The 18,774-nt window shown below is 46.0% G+C and overlaps 1 protein-coding gene across 6 annotated transcripts in view; it reads right to left on the bottom strand.

Annotated features, from left to right (window-relative positions):
* The window catches only part of myo16 (myosin XVI), a 107,631-nt gene that overhangs the window by 8,492 nt on the left and 80,365 nt on the right, over positions 1–18,774 (bottom strand). For all 6 annotated transcript variants that reach the window (XR_010096508.1, XR_010096509.1, XM_063498035.1 and 3 more), the window contains exons 28-34: positions 9,258–9,360; positions 8,438–8,534; positions 8,069–8,342; positions 6,184–6,566; positions 4,849–6,084; positions 2,653–2,805; positions 1,558–1,643 (exon numbers count right to left, since the gene is read on the bottom strand). Coding sequence is in view for 4 of the 6 variants with exons in the window: in XM_063498035.1 (XP_063354105.1) it covers positions 1,558–1,643; positions 2,653–2,805; positions 4,849–6,084; positions 6,184–6,566; positions 8,069–8,342; positions 8,438–8,534; positions 9,258–9,360 (2,332 nt within the window). In the remaining 2 variants the exon portion in view is untranslated. The remainder of the gene's footprint in view (positions 1–1,557; positions 1,644–2,652; positions 2,806–4,848; positions 6,085–6,183; positions 6,567–8,068; positions 8,343–8,437; positions 8,535–9,257; positions 9,361–18,774) is intronic.

The raw sequence follows: 18,774 nt of genomic DNA, 5'->3' as shown, positions 1-18,774 counted from the left end.
CCAGTTAAACTAAGATGGCAGAGGGCATTATGCAGCAGTTGTTTTGTTTGCTATGAATTTTGACAGCCCTATTAAAGATTAATATCAGTTTGTACATCCTCCAGATAGCTTTTCTTCAAATTCTTTAATTCTCACTCGCTTTTGCAACTTTTTACTTTTGTGTTACTCGCAGCAACAACTCCACTTCATTGTTAGTCCATTAAAAAAACTCGGTGCTTTTCCTCAACATTTTGCTGCAACGTTTCAAAGAGCCGGAAAGTTAATAAACGGCAGGCAGAAATGACGCAGGTCGAATCGTCTTATGTTTCACGCGTGCGCAATACAGGAATGTAAGCATTTTCAGTCATTCCAGTGTGGATGAATAACTGTTCAGAAACGACTGAAAACGATAGTGTGGACGCGAAGCGTTTTTAGATGAAAACGCGGTTTTCAAATTTAGCAGGATTAGTATAGACGTAGCCTCATAATGGGTTCACCCAAAACCTTGGCTGATTGTGACGCACACCCGTTTTCACATCTTGACTCGTGTGATTAGTGACCCTCGTAGGGACACTCCCTATAGGGCTTAAATCTGGGACTCTGGGACCCACCAATTGCTCTTAGAACTGAAGAAGCTTCTCGGATGAGAGGCGAAAGGTCTTCAAGAAACTTAAAGAAGTCCAGACACTTTTCTTTCCAAGCTTCTTAGACTACGATGTCCTGGATGACTGAGAACCTTCACAGACATAACTAAAACTTGATTCTTGAGATAGGTGTTACTTGTTTTGGACTGATTTGATTTGTTCCCCTTTTTTTCTCTCATCTGCTATGTGATGGATGGATGGATGGATGGATGGATCTGCTATGTCACTTTTTTTTCTGGTAGTTTAAATTGGTTTTTGTTATTTTGATAAGTTGCTTTATTTATTCAGTTGAGTTCTTTCCTGCTAACTTTGGTACAGGCCCCAAACTATGATGTGTGTGTTTTTTTTTTAACATGTAAAATAAAACCAATTTTTCATCTGTGCTCCACCTGTGTGCATCATCTTTAAAAGTTAAAATTAGACTTTCTATGACACACATTCATCAGTCAGTGGTAAGGCTCAGTTTTCAAAAGGCTCATCTACAGCCATACGGTAGTTAATGAGCTCAACATAATGAGATTCAGAGTATGTGTATTCATGTAAGTATGTGGGTAAGCTTGGGTGCAAAAAACTAAACAAAAAAACCCAAAAATATTTTATCCTGTAATCATACACCTGTCCTTGGAAGCACAAAAAGCTCATATCACAAGTGATGCATGCCACTGAAAGAGGCCACTTCCCTGTCCACTCAAAATGTCAACAAACCCAAACAGAAACCTTATATAGTCGTGCTGTAACTGTGTGTGTGTTTAACTGTATACATATATGCATCCCATGACAAGTTTTAAACACACCAAGGTCAGACGCATTTCCGTGTGTTACGTAAAGTGTTGGGGAGTAAGGTTGCAAAGAAAAAACTGCACCTGTTGCCATCTGTACATAGCTTCTGATGAAGGCACCAAAAGTGAGTTTAAGTGCCTGTCTTTGTGGTTACCTGAGTATGATGACTATCCATGTGTCTGTGCAGAGAGGGGGTGCTGGAGGAGTTTGACTTGCTGTGACTCTCATCCTCCAGCGACCCTGAACACACAAAAAGAAGCGTTTCACAAACCACGGATATCTGTCTTGTCAAGTCTTTCCACACACAGGCAGGTAGAGTCTGAAGGACACACCATTTTTCAAACACAAGCAATCTGAGAGAGGGCTAAGAAACTGTTTTCATGCAAAGAAAAATGTTAAGGCAAGAGTATGGTTTGGTTGCAAAACTCTCTGGGTATTTAAGAATACAGTAACCACTCTCTGGTTCCAGTAAATACTTCTCAGTTTCTCAGGTCACCTGATTATACCATTTAATTTCCCTCTCGTTATTTGTAACTCTAACTCCACTTACCAATCTTCCCAGCCTGCAACTACTTTTATTTCAGTCCACTCCACGATGAATTGAAGTGATTGTGTGGATCTGGCATTACAATGGCTAAAAGGAGAGTTTGCAGCTAAGACTGGCCTGGTGTATGACTTTGTCACTCCAAAGGTAGAGCCAGTGGAACTGTATTTCTTATTTACAACCACATGGCATTTTAACTACTTTTTACTAACTGTAAACTATAAGTAGACTGACACCCATTAATCTCTAGATGCATAGCTACGTACCAACATGACAGTGGTGAAGCTGGCAGGGCCTTAATAATTAATATATTTTGCAATATTGTGATAACAGAGGTTGTAAAAACAAAACAGAAAAACCTCAGTGTGTCTGTGGTTATCACCTGAAATGTCATGAAGCTGCCATGTCAGTTTTCCTTAATGTCATACTTGAAATTTGCCAAAAACACACTGTAACCTTGACATTCATAAAATATGGAGAACTTATTTGATTCAATCCAGGCTCTGTATGTGCACAGCTTTGGATTTCTATTTTTGCCATGCTTAAAAATATCTTCATGAATTCCTGGTTTTGGGTCTGTTAAGTACCACTAGCAAGTCCGCGCCAAGCTTTACCAAAGTAACCTTGAATAATATAGCGGGTCATTGCTATTTAAAAATATGTTCCTAAGATTGTGAGTGTAAATGTGCAACATTGGGCTGTTACCATTTGAGATCTGGTTCCCGTTCTCTACAGGGGCAGGGCTTTGTGAGTGGGGAGAGTGGTTGTTGGCGTTCTTGTCTTGTAGCTGGAGAGATGGTGAGGTGGGGGCAGAGCCACAGTCTTCCCTCCCTGGCAGATTGATATTAGAATTGAATCCTGGTGGGAATATAACAAGAGGAAATGCAACTGCATATCGGTGCATGTTACAAACGGCAATATCCATCATGCATAATATCATCAGAGTACCCTCTCTTTATATATTTCATAATATCTGTCTGCCTTTCTCCCTTCTGCTGCTCCTTGGGGCTCAAATGCTCTTACACACTGCATGAGTAAGTAACCGTGGGTGCATATGTGTGTGGCAGTGTGAATGAGAATTCATCAGCTGCTGTCCCACACGGAGAATGTTTGCCTCCCGGTCCATCCATGGTCACAAGATGCCTAAATATAAAGTTACCAAACTGTACTATCCCATGGGATAGGTGAGTTTTTACAAGGGACACAAGGCCACGCAGTGAGACAGAGCCCATGCGCGTGTTCATGCTTATGAAAGATGAGTCATTCAGGCACAAAGACCATAATAAAAGCCAAATGAAATTGGAAATTTTGGATGGTGCTGCTGAGGTATGATGTGTCTCATGACTCTTATTTCCTAAAGCCTGCCAAGACCCCCTGCCCTCTTTCCCTTGCATTCCTGTGGTTTTCTCATTCCCTGAAGATGAGGAAAGGCGGGTGGAGAAAAGAGCGTCAGCTGCTCTTCACTTCATGTCCGGGATAGCAACTGCAACCCCTGGGCAGTCCCACAGCGTCAGGTATCACATTCAGTTATTTAACAGCCGATAGGGAACGGAAGTAGGGCGTTCTGTTAAGCCCACTGGCATCTCTCTACGCATGGATCTAAGAGGGCCGCCTTGCTTTGCCCACTCAAAATACACCAGTGCTTGGTTCCCCTGTCACACACACCGTTTCCATGACGCCAGCACTTTTCCCGTACAGTTGCAGGTGCTGACGAGGGGTCAGACGCAAGATGTCATGTGATGCAAATGCGTAAGCATGTTCACTTGCCCTCATACCGTCTCTTATAAGGAGTTCAACTTTTTGCCCAATGAACTTATATTTATAGAACTATGACACAACAGCTTTGATCACAGCTCAGCTAGCTTCACAATCAGCCTCTAGCATGATGTCTAGCTGATGCTTTCACCTGAATTCTCCAATATGCAAATAATAGTCCAGGACGTGCTGTTCAATGCTGCGAGGCAGTCACGCTCCCTTCAGTAGAACCTGAGTGAGCTGTTAAATATTTCATAGCTATCCTCTTGGTTCTCCTGCTCATGTATTATTAACCCAGCCACAACTAATACACTTTGAGGAAACAGAGCCTCAGACAGTAGGATGCGACAGTTTCTCAAGGTGGAATATCAGTGATAAGTTTACTTTTCACGCTTTCTGTCTGGGTTTGAAACCTTTGACCTAAGGGACCGGAGCTCATTTCATTCACTACGTGTGACAAATACTGTTTGTTCTCCTTTTGTAAAGGTCAGCTTTTTCATCACTACACACAGTTTCTATGTACTTTACATGCAGTGTGCAGAGCTATAGCACACAATAACAAAGCTAAAACATAATTACAGTGCAGTGTGATGCTAAGTGATTTACACAAGCTGGCTCATTACCTAACATATTAGAAGGCAGCTGCAGCAGCCAAAGGGCACTACACAGGAGGCTGTAACAAATGGGTTGCCTCAAGTAGGCCAAAGGGGGTTGCTGGTTACAACACCTGATCTAATGTAAGGGGTTTCCAAATGTAGGTCTGGATAACAGCGCATCTTACCTCTCTACTACTTGAAAACAAAACAAAATCTGTGACAGATTTATCGACAAAAGATATGGTTATTACCTATCTAAGCCCGTAAAACTACTCCTGCTGTACAGAAGGTAATCAAATGGTATGCAATAAATCATCTGACCTAGGTCAGGATGGGATTTTGATCATAACCTCACAACTGTGGGCAGACAACAGCAAGAAACACACGTGCATTCAGCTGAATGGGAAACTGTTTACAAAATGCAAAAAGGTTCATATATTGGTGGTTTGGGAAGCAAATTAATACATATGCAATAATTAAAGGAAAAAGGGGGAAGTGCATGTACTTCATAATGTGTATGTACACGAGGAGTGTGTGTCTACTGACAGACCTCCATCTCTCATCTTGCGGCCAGACTTCCTCAGTAGGCTACGTCCAGAGCTGAACAGGGTGTTGAGTTCATCCAGGGGGCTGGTCAGGGGCCTGCCGTTGGCTGGGTTGAATAGCAGTGGAGACGAGGAGCACGAGTGAGCTCTTCGAGGCTCAGGACGAGACACCTTCACAGGGGAATAGGGAGGAGGCTTCCCCAGCGGCTCCCCGCCTGTTCTTTGTGAGGACGTTTTGGAGGAATCTGAGCTCCCGGTGACAGATGCTGCTCGTGTCAGAGCCAGGAAGTTGGCCTCAGGTGGGAAGGGGAAGTGTGAAGGAGGTCTATAGGGTGGAGGTGGGGCACTAGGAGGAGGAGGTGGAGGTGGAGGAGTGAGTGGAGGTGTGGACTTCTTCTCTGGCATGAGAACCGTGAGGCTTGGGGAGGAATCAGCCCTCTGGCGGGCGTACTGTGGGGACAGGGGGCTGTCTGGCCCAGTGGCATAGTTGAGGTTTGTCTCAAACACAGGCAGCTTTTTTACTTCCAGGGGGGTTAGGGGTGACTCATCAGAAGCAGGAGAACAGGTGACAGGGGAGGGCGGAAATACAAGGAGTGGAGGGCGGTGGGGAAGCAAGTTGGGAAAAGGTGCAGGAATGTCACAGCTGCCATCTTTTCCATGCTGGCTTTTGGGAGCTCCACTGTTTGATGTGCTATGTGAGTGAGCGATGTCCAAAGCAGCAGTCACCCCCAATGCCAGTCGTTTAGTCTCTGCACTCTGAGGAGGGGATGTCCCCAATCCTACTAAGTTGAGTCCTAGAGCCTCCAGTTTAGCTGGTTTGTTGACAGAGGCAGCAGCTCCACCATCTTCAGAAGGGTAATACTTCATCTCCTCGTAGACAGCTTCCGAGTCGGCTTGCTCTGGGCTATCAGGCGGCTCCTGGAGGCTTCGTGCCCGCTGCTGGGATCCCAACATCTCTATGTAAATGTCTTCTTCATCTTGGCCCTTGAACAGACTTAGTGCAACCCCTTGTGGAGCATCTATAGAGGCTGCTCTCTGCATCAAGCCTCCAAATCCCCCGCCACGTGAAAGCAGGGCCAACTTTACATCAGCTGGGCGCAGCTGATGGAGCTGGGGTGCTACAGCATTAATCTCCTCATATGAGCCAGTCAGCTTAGTGTTGGGGCTGCGCTTGGGTTTCGGGGGTGGTACCTTTCTCATAGTTGTGTAGTCATCACTATGGGGACGGGGTTTGGACAAGGCTAAGGAAGAAACAAAACAAAGAAAGCTAAATCAATATGTAACAGCAATGAGGCACTGCCATCTGTTATATCTTTGACAGTCCAGTACAAATGATTTACCTGCTGGGTCTGTGGGGGATAGTTGGGATTTAGGAGGGCTTCCAGCTGGTGAAGCGTAGCCCTCTGGAGTGGAGCACTCTTTGGCGGCCATCGTCAGGCCTGCACTAACTGCTTCATAAGATGCACTCAGACGGGTGTTGGGGTCCCTCTTTGGTTTAGGAGGAGGTTGCTTACGAGGAGAGGAAAGACCTCCCCCGCCTGCTCCTTCCTCATTGATATGGACAACTTGCTGCAAGGCTGGTTTGATGGGTGGACTGGCAGACGAATGGACCATGTTCTCAATGGCGAGCGGGGTGGGTACCGAGCTGGAACGAAAGTGGCGAATGACTCGACTTCCGCCGTTGGCAGGGCCTTCGTGCACTTTCGTGCTTTTTTCCGCCACTCTACAAATGGAAATAAGGAACAATGAATTTATGTTTAAAGGGCGACGAGTGAGTTAACTTTATAATTAATCAAACTCAATATACGCTTGCCTCAAATGTCACTTCAGAGGTTTAAGATAAATTGGGCAAAAGGAGGAAACCAAAGAGATTAAACCTAATCTCCTTGCTGTAATTTGATATCATCCAGTTTGATATTTCCTTGGCTAATCTGGGTGAGCCATCTGTTAGTTTCCTGATTGCAGGCAGGCATGGGGTCGGGGGTGAGAGGTGGGGGATGAGCATTTGTGGAGGTACTCAGGAGAGGCGTTTTGAAAATCTGCAGTGAGATTACAGTAGGTGAATTTGGGGGAATGTGTAGATGTAAGTACATTTTTATCTCCTCTACAGGACAAAGGTGAAACCTGTTATCAGATGTTACATGCTCAAGGACACAGAGTTTATAGAAAACATGCGTCTTATATTATTTGTGATCTCTGGTCTCTTTTCACGTTTAAAAAGCACATTTAAATGAGCTTTTTTAGGGATATGTGACAACAACTCAAACCTAAATAAATGCTATTTTGTCAAAATGTTTTGTCCTGTCAGGATTTTAGCCACCAGTATTTATCATACTGAAATAAAGGTATTTTTTCCAGCAGTAATCAATAGAAATGATATAGCACTGCTTTCTCTGCAGGCAAAAAAAATGTATAGAAATAATGCATATATTTATGAAGCATACTGCAGAAAGCACAAGAATATAGTACCTGTACATACTTACGGCTTTAATAGTGCTGAAATACCAATCACACGTCAGGTATTATGAAGGCCCTTCATTTAGCGCCACCTCTAAAAAGCTTTTTATTGCTTTTTTTTTTACACTTTTTCCAAGTCAGGCTTGAGAGTTATTTAATTTCCTCCAAGTGTAATATACTGGTATATTAGAATGAGGTGGGGTTGCGATAAGGATTGTATTCCATAGGAGCAACACAATACGAAAACAATCTGATAGCGCGAGTCACTATCTGACTATCCATCATGAACCTCACAATTAAAAGTCTGCAGCACACAGGTATACAGTGACATCATTAATCAGAAAGCACATGCTGTGCTGGCATGGCCACACACAAGCACGCAGATGAATAAACACACACAATTATGAAGGCAAATGATTCCTTCACACAGTCATAAATCCTGTAAATGACTACGATTGTTTTTCTCCGGGCTAAATGACGCTACAGTTACTATGAGGTCAGTGCCTCATAATATGAATCACATTATAGTGAGTAATGAAAGCTCGGTCTTAGTGAGAATATGGTCTTGATTGATCGCAGTGACTATAAAATGTCAGAAAATGGCTAAAGGTTACGAAGATGTGCACTGAGAAAATGAAAAAAAAATATCCATATTTTTAAATTAGCTCTAACCAGGAGAATAGCGGAAATCTATCCTTGATCAAGCGAAATGTTTGCTTTCTGATCTAAATAAAAGGGCGTATGCTGTATTAGTGTCTGCTCATTTACCTCCTGATTGGCTGATCTTCCTCCTTCCCCACCGGCTCTGGTCTTTCGCCAAGTGGTGGGCTACTGCCAAGGGTGTTGAGCAGGCTATTGCCATGGCAGCGCAGGCGGTCGTTTTCTCTTGCAATGTCGGAGGCATTTTGGATAACCAGCTGGTCGTAGGTTCGCAGCCCCATGTCTTCTGCCCCCTGCAGGAAGTGCTGCACACCGCACTCCTCTTTGTGTTGTAACGATAACCTGCGATTGACCCGCTGCCTGGCTAGCCAGCCGCGAACAACTGAGACATTGGGTGGAGATGAAGACAAAGTCACCAGAGGTGTCATGGCTCTAAAAGAGGATGCTGGTAGATGATATTGTTGTCTTGAGTATTACCTTTCTGACAGGTGATGATCTTTTTATGTAGCTGGTAGCAGCGGTCGTTGAGCTGGTCTGCCTGCCAGTATCTCAGAAACACTTTACTGCTGCCCATCTACACAGACAACGAAACAAGCAATCTGATAAAACATATACATATATATATATATTTATTTTTTTTTATCAGCTAAAAGGAGCACTTAGAGGACCCTGTGAAGCTGTTTTCTTTTGGAAATCTCAGAAGAGTGTGACCTGCTAGTTGAGCGATGGGAGACCGGTGATGTAGCAGTAGTTTATGATAATCAGTGGGTGTGGAGTGTGGATAGGGTGTGGGTTTGCATGCTGATAATGCATTCACTTCCTGGACATAGAGAGCTTCTGAGAGGTGACAGAGGTCACGCTATACCAGGTGCAAGGAATTGTGAGGGTGACATACTTGCACAGATAGCCCCTATTCATTCCAGCACAAGCTACTTGTAGGAGTAATGTGTGTGTGTGTGTGTTAGTATGTGAGTTACTGAGTGAGTGAGTAAGGCAGGGTTTTATCAAAAGTGTCTGCGGGCTATTGTGGAGGAGTGTGTATGCATGTGTGACCTGTGGGGTCACACCCTCAGACACAACAGCAGTCTAGCAGACAGGAGAGAGGGGGGTTGGAGGGGTCCGTGCTGCTGTGTGCGTGCGTGTGTGTGTGTGTGAGTCGAATTCTGATGAGGTGGGACAGCTGGAACAAGTTGTCAGGATTCCATGGGATCTTTGAAACAGAGGGTCAGGGATTAAGTCATTTGGCAAATTTTTCATTATTGATGGAGACAGAAAAGGACACTGGACACAAACACACCTGCCATCCCTGGAGTTTTGATTGTTGCAGAACTAAGCGACATTTTTCCTCCGGAGACAGTTTCTTCTTGTCTCCCAGTGTTGGGACAACAAGGTCTTTATATCTGTAACACGACAAAGAAAAACACAAAACATCAGAGCTCCAGGGATAAACACGCTGAACCTAAAAACCCAGACAAGACATGGAGGCAGCCTATTTTGGAAACAATGGGTTCAAGGGTCATTAGGGTCATTCAGAAGACAAGCCAAACAGCATCTGTTCCTATTGGCAGTGTCCAGGGCAACCGTTGTTATGAATGGTCAGCTGGATGGAGTCAGTGGTTTGTTTATGCACTGGGTGGTGTGGAGAGAAGCTGAAAGTAAGAAAAGTGAATATAGCTGTAAATGTGTAATAAGAGTAGCTGTTTTTATATATTCTGAATTCTGAATACACACAGAAGAAAGAATGATTATGAATTATGTAGAAAATGAACTGACCACATAGAAAAATGTGACTGAACTGAAAACACAACATCCATAAAGACTAAGCGGCAACCGTATGCTTTGTTGGTGTGAATATAAGGGTACAACAAATGTACTCAATAAGGTATGAAGGTTTCTCTTGCTGTGATTGGTTCAGCTTAAACCTATAGTAAAGCCTTTAGCTTAATGGGAATTCAGTTTGACTTTTCCTTATTCCCTGCAGAGAAACAATAGGACAATAGGAAGTGCTTCCAGCTCTTTAACTGAAAAAAATTAAAGAATTAAAAATTAAAGAAGCAATTTTTCCTGTGAATTAAGTAATTATCTATATATACACAGCTGATTGTTATACACTGGGGGACTGCACTGGTCCACACCCGATGCCATACCAATGTGGATGAGCTGTAAATATTCTAACTGCGCTGTTTATCTTCGACAGCTTACAGCATTACCATCTGATGGACAACTGGTTGACAAAGCTCGTCCCAATATTTATAAAACTACGGGACAAGGTGCACGTGTCATTAACAGAATATATAACTGAAAGTATGTCATGTCATGAAGTGCATACAGTAAATACAATAGGCTTATTCTGTGCAGAAATTCTGACTTGACTAACATTACTGTGCAAAAGTCTTGAGTCATTTCTTTCCAAGGAGTCAGACTTTCCTCAAATTTTTTAACTGTTCTTGAGCAAGTACTCAAGGTTGTTATCTACATAACAGATTTTGCTCAAATACAGTATATTTAATTCAGGTGGTTTTTAAACTTTCTTACAAATTAACACCATTATGTCGTTTATCATTGTTGTATTATTCAACAAAAGCACAGTTTTTTCACGAGCATAAAATACAGTATAAAATACTTCCTTTTAATGTTTTAAAGTTTTTTAGATTTCTTGGCTTTTTAGAGGTCTTTCAAAGTTTTCCTTTGGACATTGACTGATTTTTACCTGATTTTTAGTCCAGCAGTTGACCATTTTCAAAGGAATATTTTGTTTGTTTGTTTTTTAAGCCCATTACCACTGGCCTATGAATCATCCAAACATAAAAAGGAATCTAACTCAAGAGATTAACCAATTTTTGTCACGGTCCCCGTGCCTCACCGGTTGATTCCGTGTTTGGCAACATTTGTTTTGTTCTTGTGCTCTCTCTCCCTCTTTCCCCGGCCACAGCGGTGCTCACTGTGGGCTCCGCCCCTGGCCCACACACCTGTGCTCATCATCACACCTGGCGCTGGTTACTACAATCAGAAGGGCTTTTTAAGATGGCAGACCTACACTACTCGTCGCTGGAACGTTGAGTCACCCGCGTTAGTGCTTCAGCAATCTGTCTAGTCTGTGAGTTTCCTTATGATCTTGTGCTGACTGCATTTTCTCTGTGTATGCATAGATTCCCCTCGGACCCGTCCTTGTACCCCCGAGTGAGTGAGAGGAGCGACTGGAGTGGAAAAGAGTGTGGTTTTGGACCCTTCCCCCTGGAGCCCCGGACCCCTTCCCCGAGCACCTTGTATATATATAATCACCCGGTGACACCACTGTAAATAAACGCACTATCAGTTTCTGCAAAGGTCTCCTGGTCTGCGCCTGAGTCCGTTTACAAAACCGTGTCAGAACGTTCCAGCCATCATGGACTCAGCAGGTCAGGACCCCGTCGGTCAGGCTGTTGGACAGGCGCTGGCCGCTCAGGAAGCCGCGCTAGCCCGCCATGAGCAAATGCTTATGCAGTTGCGGAACGAGATCTCCGGGCTGACGCAGGCCGTTGCCCGATTAATTCCGCTGGAAAACCCCCCACCGCCATCGGATTCCCAGCCGGCTAATCCAGCCTCTCGGGACTCCCCGGCCCCAGCTGCGGCGGCTAGCTCATCTCCGGAGGGACCCCTCCCTACGCCAGAGCCTTTTTCTGGTGAGTCAGATAAATGTGCTGGATTTCTGGCTCAGTGCTCCCTTGTCTTCCGGGAGCAACGACGTTTTCATAATAATGACGGGGCAAAAATCACCTTTTTTGTGCAACTCCTTAGGGACCGTGCGCTTAAATGGGCTCAAGTTGTGCTAAATGCTGACCCTGATATAACTTACGTTGACTTCCTGTCTAAGTTTAAGACTGTGTTTAATAGAGGTTCGGGCGCTGAAGCCGCGGCACTACGCCTGCTCAACTTCAAGCAAGGTAAGCGGAGCATGTCCGATTACTCTATTGATTTTTGGATTTTGGCTGAAGAGACCGGCTGGGGGCCGGAAGCGCTACGAAGCGCGTTGCTGAACAATGTTCGTGACGAATTAAAAGACGAGTTGATCATGCGTGATCTCCCTGCCTCTTTTAACGAATTAATGTCATTATGCATCAAGGTAGACGAACGGCTGCGCACTCGCCGGGCGGCACGGAACTACAACCCCCATGAGGCCGCGGGGCACCTCGGTGCGGCCTCCTCAGCTGAACACGGACCCTCCCGAACACTTGAGGGCGCTGGCGGGGAGGAACCAATGCAGGTTGGCAGCTCACATCTCTCTGCAGCTGAGCGCCAGCGTCGCATCTCGGCCGGTGAGTGCCTCTATTGTGGTCGTAAGGGACATATTGCCGCCATCTGCCCGTCAAAAGTAAAAGGCTATGCCCGCCAGTGAGGGTAGGAGTGCTGGTGGGCGAACTCAGTCAAGATAAATCTCCTCCACGCTTAACGTTATCAGCCCGGATTTCTGTTCGCTCCGAGTCCAAATCGCTCCCCGTCTTAATTGATTCTGGAGCTGAACAGAACTTTATTGACTCTGGTTTAGTCCAGCAACTCGGCTTAGGGACAGAACCCCTGCCTCATGCTCTGCGTGTCACTGCTCTATCGGGGCAGCGTCTCCCAGACATCACACACATCACCGAGTCGTTACTTCTCTCCCTTTCCGGCAACCATTCAGAGGAGATTCGTTTCTTAGTATTCAAAGCCACCCGAACCCCCCTAGTTCTGGGGCACCCTTGGCTGCAGCATCACAACCCTCACATTAACTGGCATAAGGGATGCATCACCGGGTGGGGGGAGGGCTGTCACATGACTTGCCTTAAAGCGGCCTCACCTCCTAGTGCGTTGGTCTCCTCTGAGCAGCCTGTGTCCACTGACTTGTCAAATGTCCCTCCCGTTTACCACGACCTTGCAGAGGCCTTTCGGAAGGACCGGGCGCAATCATTGCCTCCACACAGACCTTACGATTGCGCTATTGATCTGCTCCCTGGCGCCACGCTACCAACTAGCCGTCTCTATAGCCTCTCGCTTCCCGAACGAGAAGTTATGGAGAAATATATTACGGCGTCTCTAGCTGCCGGCATCATCCGCGCCTCCTCCTCTCCTGTAGCAGCAGGGTTCTTCTTTGTAGAAAAGAAAGACAAGACGCTTCGACCGTGTATAGACTATCGCGGACTGAATAACATAACAGTTAAAAACAAGTACCCGCTGCCGCTCCTCACCTCTGCCTTTGAGCTCCTTCAGGGGGCCACGATCTTTAGTAAGCTGGATCTCAGAAATGCCTACCATTTGGTCCGTGTTCGCCAGGGCGATGAACGGAAAACGGCGTTCAACACCCACCTGGGACACTTTGAGTATTTGGTCATGCCATTTGGCCTTACTAACGCCCCAGCAGTTTTCCAGGCCCTGGTAAACGACGTTCTGAGGGACTACATCAATCGGTTTGTGTTTGTGTATCTTGATGATATTCTGATCTTCTCCAAAACCCAGGCCGAGCACGAAACCCAGGTCCGACAGGTTCTGCAGCGTCTCCTGGAGAACCGATTATTCGTCAAGAGCGAAAAGTGTGAGTTCCATGTCTCCACGGTCGCATTCCTGGGATATATAATAGAAAAGGGGGACCTCCGCCCGGATCCAGCAAAGGTCAAAGTTGTGGTGGAATGGCCTGAACCCCCCAATCGGCGCCAGCTGCAACGGTTCCTCGGGTTTGCGAACTTCTATAGAAGATTTATTCGGGATTTCAGTAAGGTGGCCCTACCACTCACCCAATTAACATCACCCAAGGTTCCCTTTCAGTGGCACGATTCCGCCCGGTCAGCTTTTCAGGATCTCAAGAGGAGGTTTGCCTCAGCACCAATCCTGATTCAGCCCGACCTCACACAGCAGTTCGTGGTGGAGGTGGACGCCTCCGACTCCGGGGTGGGTGCGGTTCTATCTCAACAGAGGGAAGGTAAGCTGCACCCCTGTGCTTTCTTCTCTCGCCGTCTTTCTCCAGCAGAGCGCAATTATGATGTCGGGGACCGGGAGCTACTGGCCATCAAACTCGCCCTGGAGGAGTGGCGGCACTGGCTTGAGGGCGCGGCTCAACCCTTCGTCGTCTGGACGGATCATAAGAATCTGGCTTACCTACAAACCGCAAAGAGGCTCAACGCCCGACAAGCAAGGTGGGCCCTGTTTTTCACTCGTTTCCAGTTTTCAATCTCTTACAGACCTGGATCACGTAACGTTAAGGCCGACGCCCTATCCCGGCAACATTCTGATTCTGAGGACAAGACTGACCCTGCACCCATCTTACCTGCAACCTGCACTGTGGGAGCCATCTCCTGGGGGATTGAGGCGGCTGTTCGGGAGGCTCAGAAGACAGAACCCGACCCAGGAGGAGGGCCTGCCCGACGGCTATTCGTTCCCCAGTCGGTCAGGTCTCAAGTTCTTCATTGGGCCCATACGGCTCGTTTCTCCTGTCACCCAGGAACACACCGAACCATTCGGTTTCTGCAACGTTATTTCTGGTGGCCCTCTTTGACCCGAGACGCTCGAGAATACGTCTCTGCCTGTCCAGTTTGCGCCAGAAACAAGTCTACGAACCAGTCACCGGCAGGACAACTCCACCCTCTTCCTACACCCTCCAGACCGTGGTCCCACATTGCACTCGACTTTGTGACTGGCCTGCCTCCCTCAGCAGGTAACACTGTAATCCTTACCATAATTGACCGTTTCTCCAAAGCTGCCCATTTCGTGGCTCTCACCAAACTTCCCACGGCTCTGGAGACTGCGCAGCTGCTCACCCAACATGTCTTTCGTCTGCATGGGATCCCGGAGGACATTGTGTCGGATCGGGGACCTCAGTTTGCTTCCCGCGTCTGGAAGGAATTCTGCACCTCCTTGGGGGCCAAGGTCAGTCTCACCTCAGGCTATCATCCGCAGAGCAATGGCCAGTCTGAGCGGGCGAACCAGGAGCTGAAGGCCGCCCTGCGCTGTGTCGCCTCCTCCAATCAATCCATCTGGAGTGAGGAACTGCCGTGGATAGAATATGCACACAACAGCCTGACGGCCTCTGCCACTGGCCGGTCCCCCTTTGAGGCCTCCCTGGGATTTCAACCCCCCTTGTTTCCCTCAGTGGAAGGTGAGCTTTCTGTGCCCTCGGTCCAAACTCATCTGCGCAGGTGTCGGCGGGTGTGGCGGGCGACCCAGGCAGCCCTGCTGCGCACAAGGGACCGCAACAAGGCCGTCGCAGATCGCAAACGGACTCCTGCACCCGAATATGCCATAGGACAGAAGGTATGGCTCTCCACACGTTTCGTTCCTCTCAGAACAGAGTCCAAAAAACTCGCTCCCACCTACATCGGTCCGTTTGAGGTGTCGGCCCTGGTCAACCCTGTTTCTGTGAGGCTCAAGTTGCCCCGTAATATGAAGATCCACAACGTTTTTCATGTCTCTCAGCTCAAACCTGTCCGGTCCAGTCCTCTGTGCCCTCCTTCCAGGCCCCCTCCTCCCGCCCGGCTTGTGGATGGCCTGCCTGCTTACTCGATCACCCGCATTATGGATTCGCGCCGCCGGGGGCGCGGCTGTCAGTACCTGGTCGACTGGGAGGGCTACGGCGTGGAGGAGCGCTCTTGGGTCCCGCGTGCGGCTGTCCTGGACCGGCGCATGCTGCGTGAGTTCCACCGTCTGCACCCTGGTAAGCCTGGTGGGTCGCCGGGGGGCTCCCGTTGAGGGGGGGGTACTGTCACGGTCCCCGTGCCTCACCGGTTGATTCCGTGTTTGGCAACATTTGTTTTGTTCTTGTGCTCTCTCTCCCTCTTTCCCCGGCCACAGCGGTGCTCACTGTGGGCTCCGCCCCTGGCCCACACACCTGTGCTCATCATCACACCTGGCGCTGGTTACTACAATCAGAAGGGCTTTTTAAGATGGCAGACCTACACTACTCGTCGCTGGAACGTTGAGTCACCCGCGTTAGTGCTTCAGCAATCTGTCTAGTCTGTGAGTTTCCTTATGATCTTGTGCTGACTGCATTTTCTCTGTGTATGCATAGATTCCCCTCGGACCCGTCCTTGTACCCCCGAGTGAGTGAGAGGAGCGACTGGAGTGGAAAAGAGTGTGGTTTTGGACCCTTCCCCCTGGAGCCCCGGACCCCTTCCCCGAGCACCTTGTATATATATAATCACCCGGTGACACCACTGTAAATAAACGCACTATCAGTTTCTGCAAAGGTCTCCTGGTCTGCGCCTGAGTCCGTTTACAAAACCGTGTCAATTTTGTGTCAACATATAAAAGACAGCTATCTTCAGGCACTTTGTTACTAGCAACCTGTTGTAAAAGCACATATTTGTTCCCATTTCTTTAGTTCAATCTATGAAAAATGCCCCCAAAAAACATACTTTGACAAACATGAAATAGTATTTTGGCACAAACAAGGTGATTCCAGAAGAGCTATTAGCCTGTATTGGCAGCATTGTGGCAGCATATGAGGAAACTGAACAAGTGGAGGAAAAAGAATCCTAAAAAAAACTATCTGCAGCAGATGAACAATATTGGAAAATCATGAAGAAATAGGATAAAATAGATCCAGCAAAGGCCCAATACAGGACCAGACAGCTGCACGTGAGCCTTCAGTTTATCCATCTACTGTTCACTGAAGTCTCATCAGAAATGGTCTCAGTGGAAGGGTCGCTGTTAAAAAGCCAGTTCTAAGGAAGGAAAGCAGGGAGAAAAGGCTAAGGTATGCCAAATTACACAAGAACTGGACTCGAAATCAGTGGAAACAGATCCTATGGAGTTATGGGTTCAAGTCATTATCAATATGTATGGAGGAGGTCAGGACAGAGGTACAACAGTGACTGTCCCAACACTGCTTAAAGACATGGCTATAGGGTTTTGCACAGCACCCAAGCAGCAATAACACAGTCACTTATACAATATAAAGTATATATTATAATATACCGTATAATATATATTTTAATATATTATATTAGTATAATAATATATAACAGTGAGTCAGTAATCTAATAGTGTATGAAGTAAGGCGTGAGAGTCACAGAAACACAGTATAAAAACGTTAAAAAATTTATATTTGGCAGAAAAAGAAGTGTCCATGTACACTACAATTATCATTATATGTTATACACAATACGTCTAATAAATATTCCAATGTACATTTTGGAATCATGTTTTATGCAAAATACTTTAAATTTTTAGGGGCCAAAGAGCTAAAGATTAATATGCTGAATTTGTCACTGGTTTCTATCTTTATTTTTTCAATAAATGCTGTAAGTAAAGCTTCCTTTACACACTATTTCAGACACTGGTTTTTGAACATTTGTTTTTATTAAAAATCAGTTATCAGTACACCAGTCTGTCTTTTCTGTTCTCAATGGGAAGCATTACTAGCTGATGATGCCACTCTGCTGACGAGACATATATAACAAGCAGATGGCTGGAAACATAAACCACTTGTGCTGTCAATAGCGAGTATGCGAGTGTACATGGATGTGGGATGTGTTTGATTTACAGAAGTGGGCTATGTCTGAACTCTCCCTAACCCTCTCTCTGTATGGTAATACCAGTTCTGCAGACAGCACACGCTGTCCCTGTGGGCCCATAAAATACAAAGGAACTCTGTAAATCCATGACCTCTCCAACGAGGATATGAAAACCATCGATGGTCCCTGCTTTAACAAGACCTAAGGGGGCTTCATGTGGAGTCAAAGAAGTGAAATAACCCTTTTAAAAAAGCTTAAATGGAGGGTTACACTGTGCTAACGTGGTTCACTGTGACCAGAGGGCTGTCACTGACCTCGTTGACTGAGCATCACAAAGGTGGTAATGGCAGTGCATTTGTAATTTAAACTCTTACTTCCTTTCTGAAGCTGCTCCTTAGACATATTGCATGGTGGCAACATTTAGTCAATAATATCTGCCGACATTACTTTCTATGTACTACCAAGAAATTTGTATTTTTATCTGTCAGTGGAAGGTAATGAAGATGTACCTGGAAAAAAATCATATTTAAAAATGACTTTTATTCTTGTGGAATGCATTTGTACCTTGCTCTGTAAATACTTATAAATCTTTCACATCCAATTTTGGATAGATGATAAGAACAACACACATCAAGGGCTGGGGTTGGAAGAAACAAGGTTCAAATGGTCCTATTTGACCTCACACATTTGCAGAAAATAAACCTGGCCACAAAACACATATGGTATCATAAAAGACAAATAAAAGCAACAGTAAAACAGATTTCATCGTAAATCACCCTGGTTACCAGGACACTAATGTAATTCGCTTCAGGCTGCCGCTTTGACTTAGTCAAGTGGCCTGCGAAGCTCCAGTGTGTAAGTGTGTATTTCTGTGTAGGCATAGCTCTGTTTGTATTCATGACACTACAGCAAAGTCAAGGATAATGAGTAATTTAATGGCCTGCCATTCTGATTAGTCTAGAGCCTGGGATTATTTCTGAAGGAGAGACACACATTGCAGGGAAAAGATGGAATAAAAAAAATGGTATGAAACTGTGTGGACATGACAAAAGTAGGTAGCTAGTGATGATGAGGGAAAAATACAAACAGTGGTTCAGAAGAGAGAGTAAGTGAGGAAAGAATGAGACATCAAGTGAGAAAGAGCTCTGGAAAACAGCAGTGCAATCCACCCCCAAATCAGCAGTCCAAGCAGTGATCATAGGTTGGCACTGTCTGCGCTGGACCCAGTGGAGCTGAGAGAGATGAATGGCAAATGGCCTGGATTGACTGGTGTTTTGTGAGTGCCAACCACTTAAATCAGGTATTGCTTTTATTTACAAAAACACACACATCAGAACACACACCATTTACTGTATG

This window comes from Pelmatolapia mariae, linkage group LG16_19 (genome assembly GCF_036321145.2).
Source record: "Pelmatolapia mariae isolate MD_Pm_ZW linkage group LG16_19, Pm_UMD_F_2, whole genome shotgun sequence".
In the NCBI taxonomy this organism is placed as follows: Eukaryota; Metazoa; Chordata; class Actinopteri; order Cichliformes; family Cichlidae; genus Pelmatolapia; species Pelmatolapia mariae.
The sequence above is the reverse complement of the archived record's forward strand: the minus strand, read 5'-3'. Positions and strand labels throughout refer to the sequence as shown.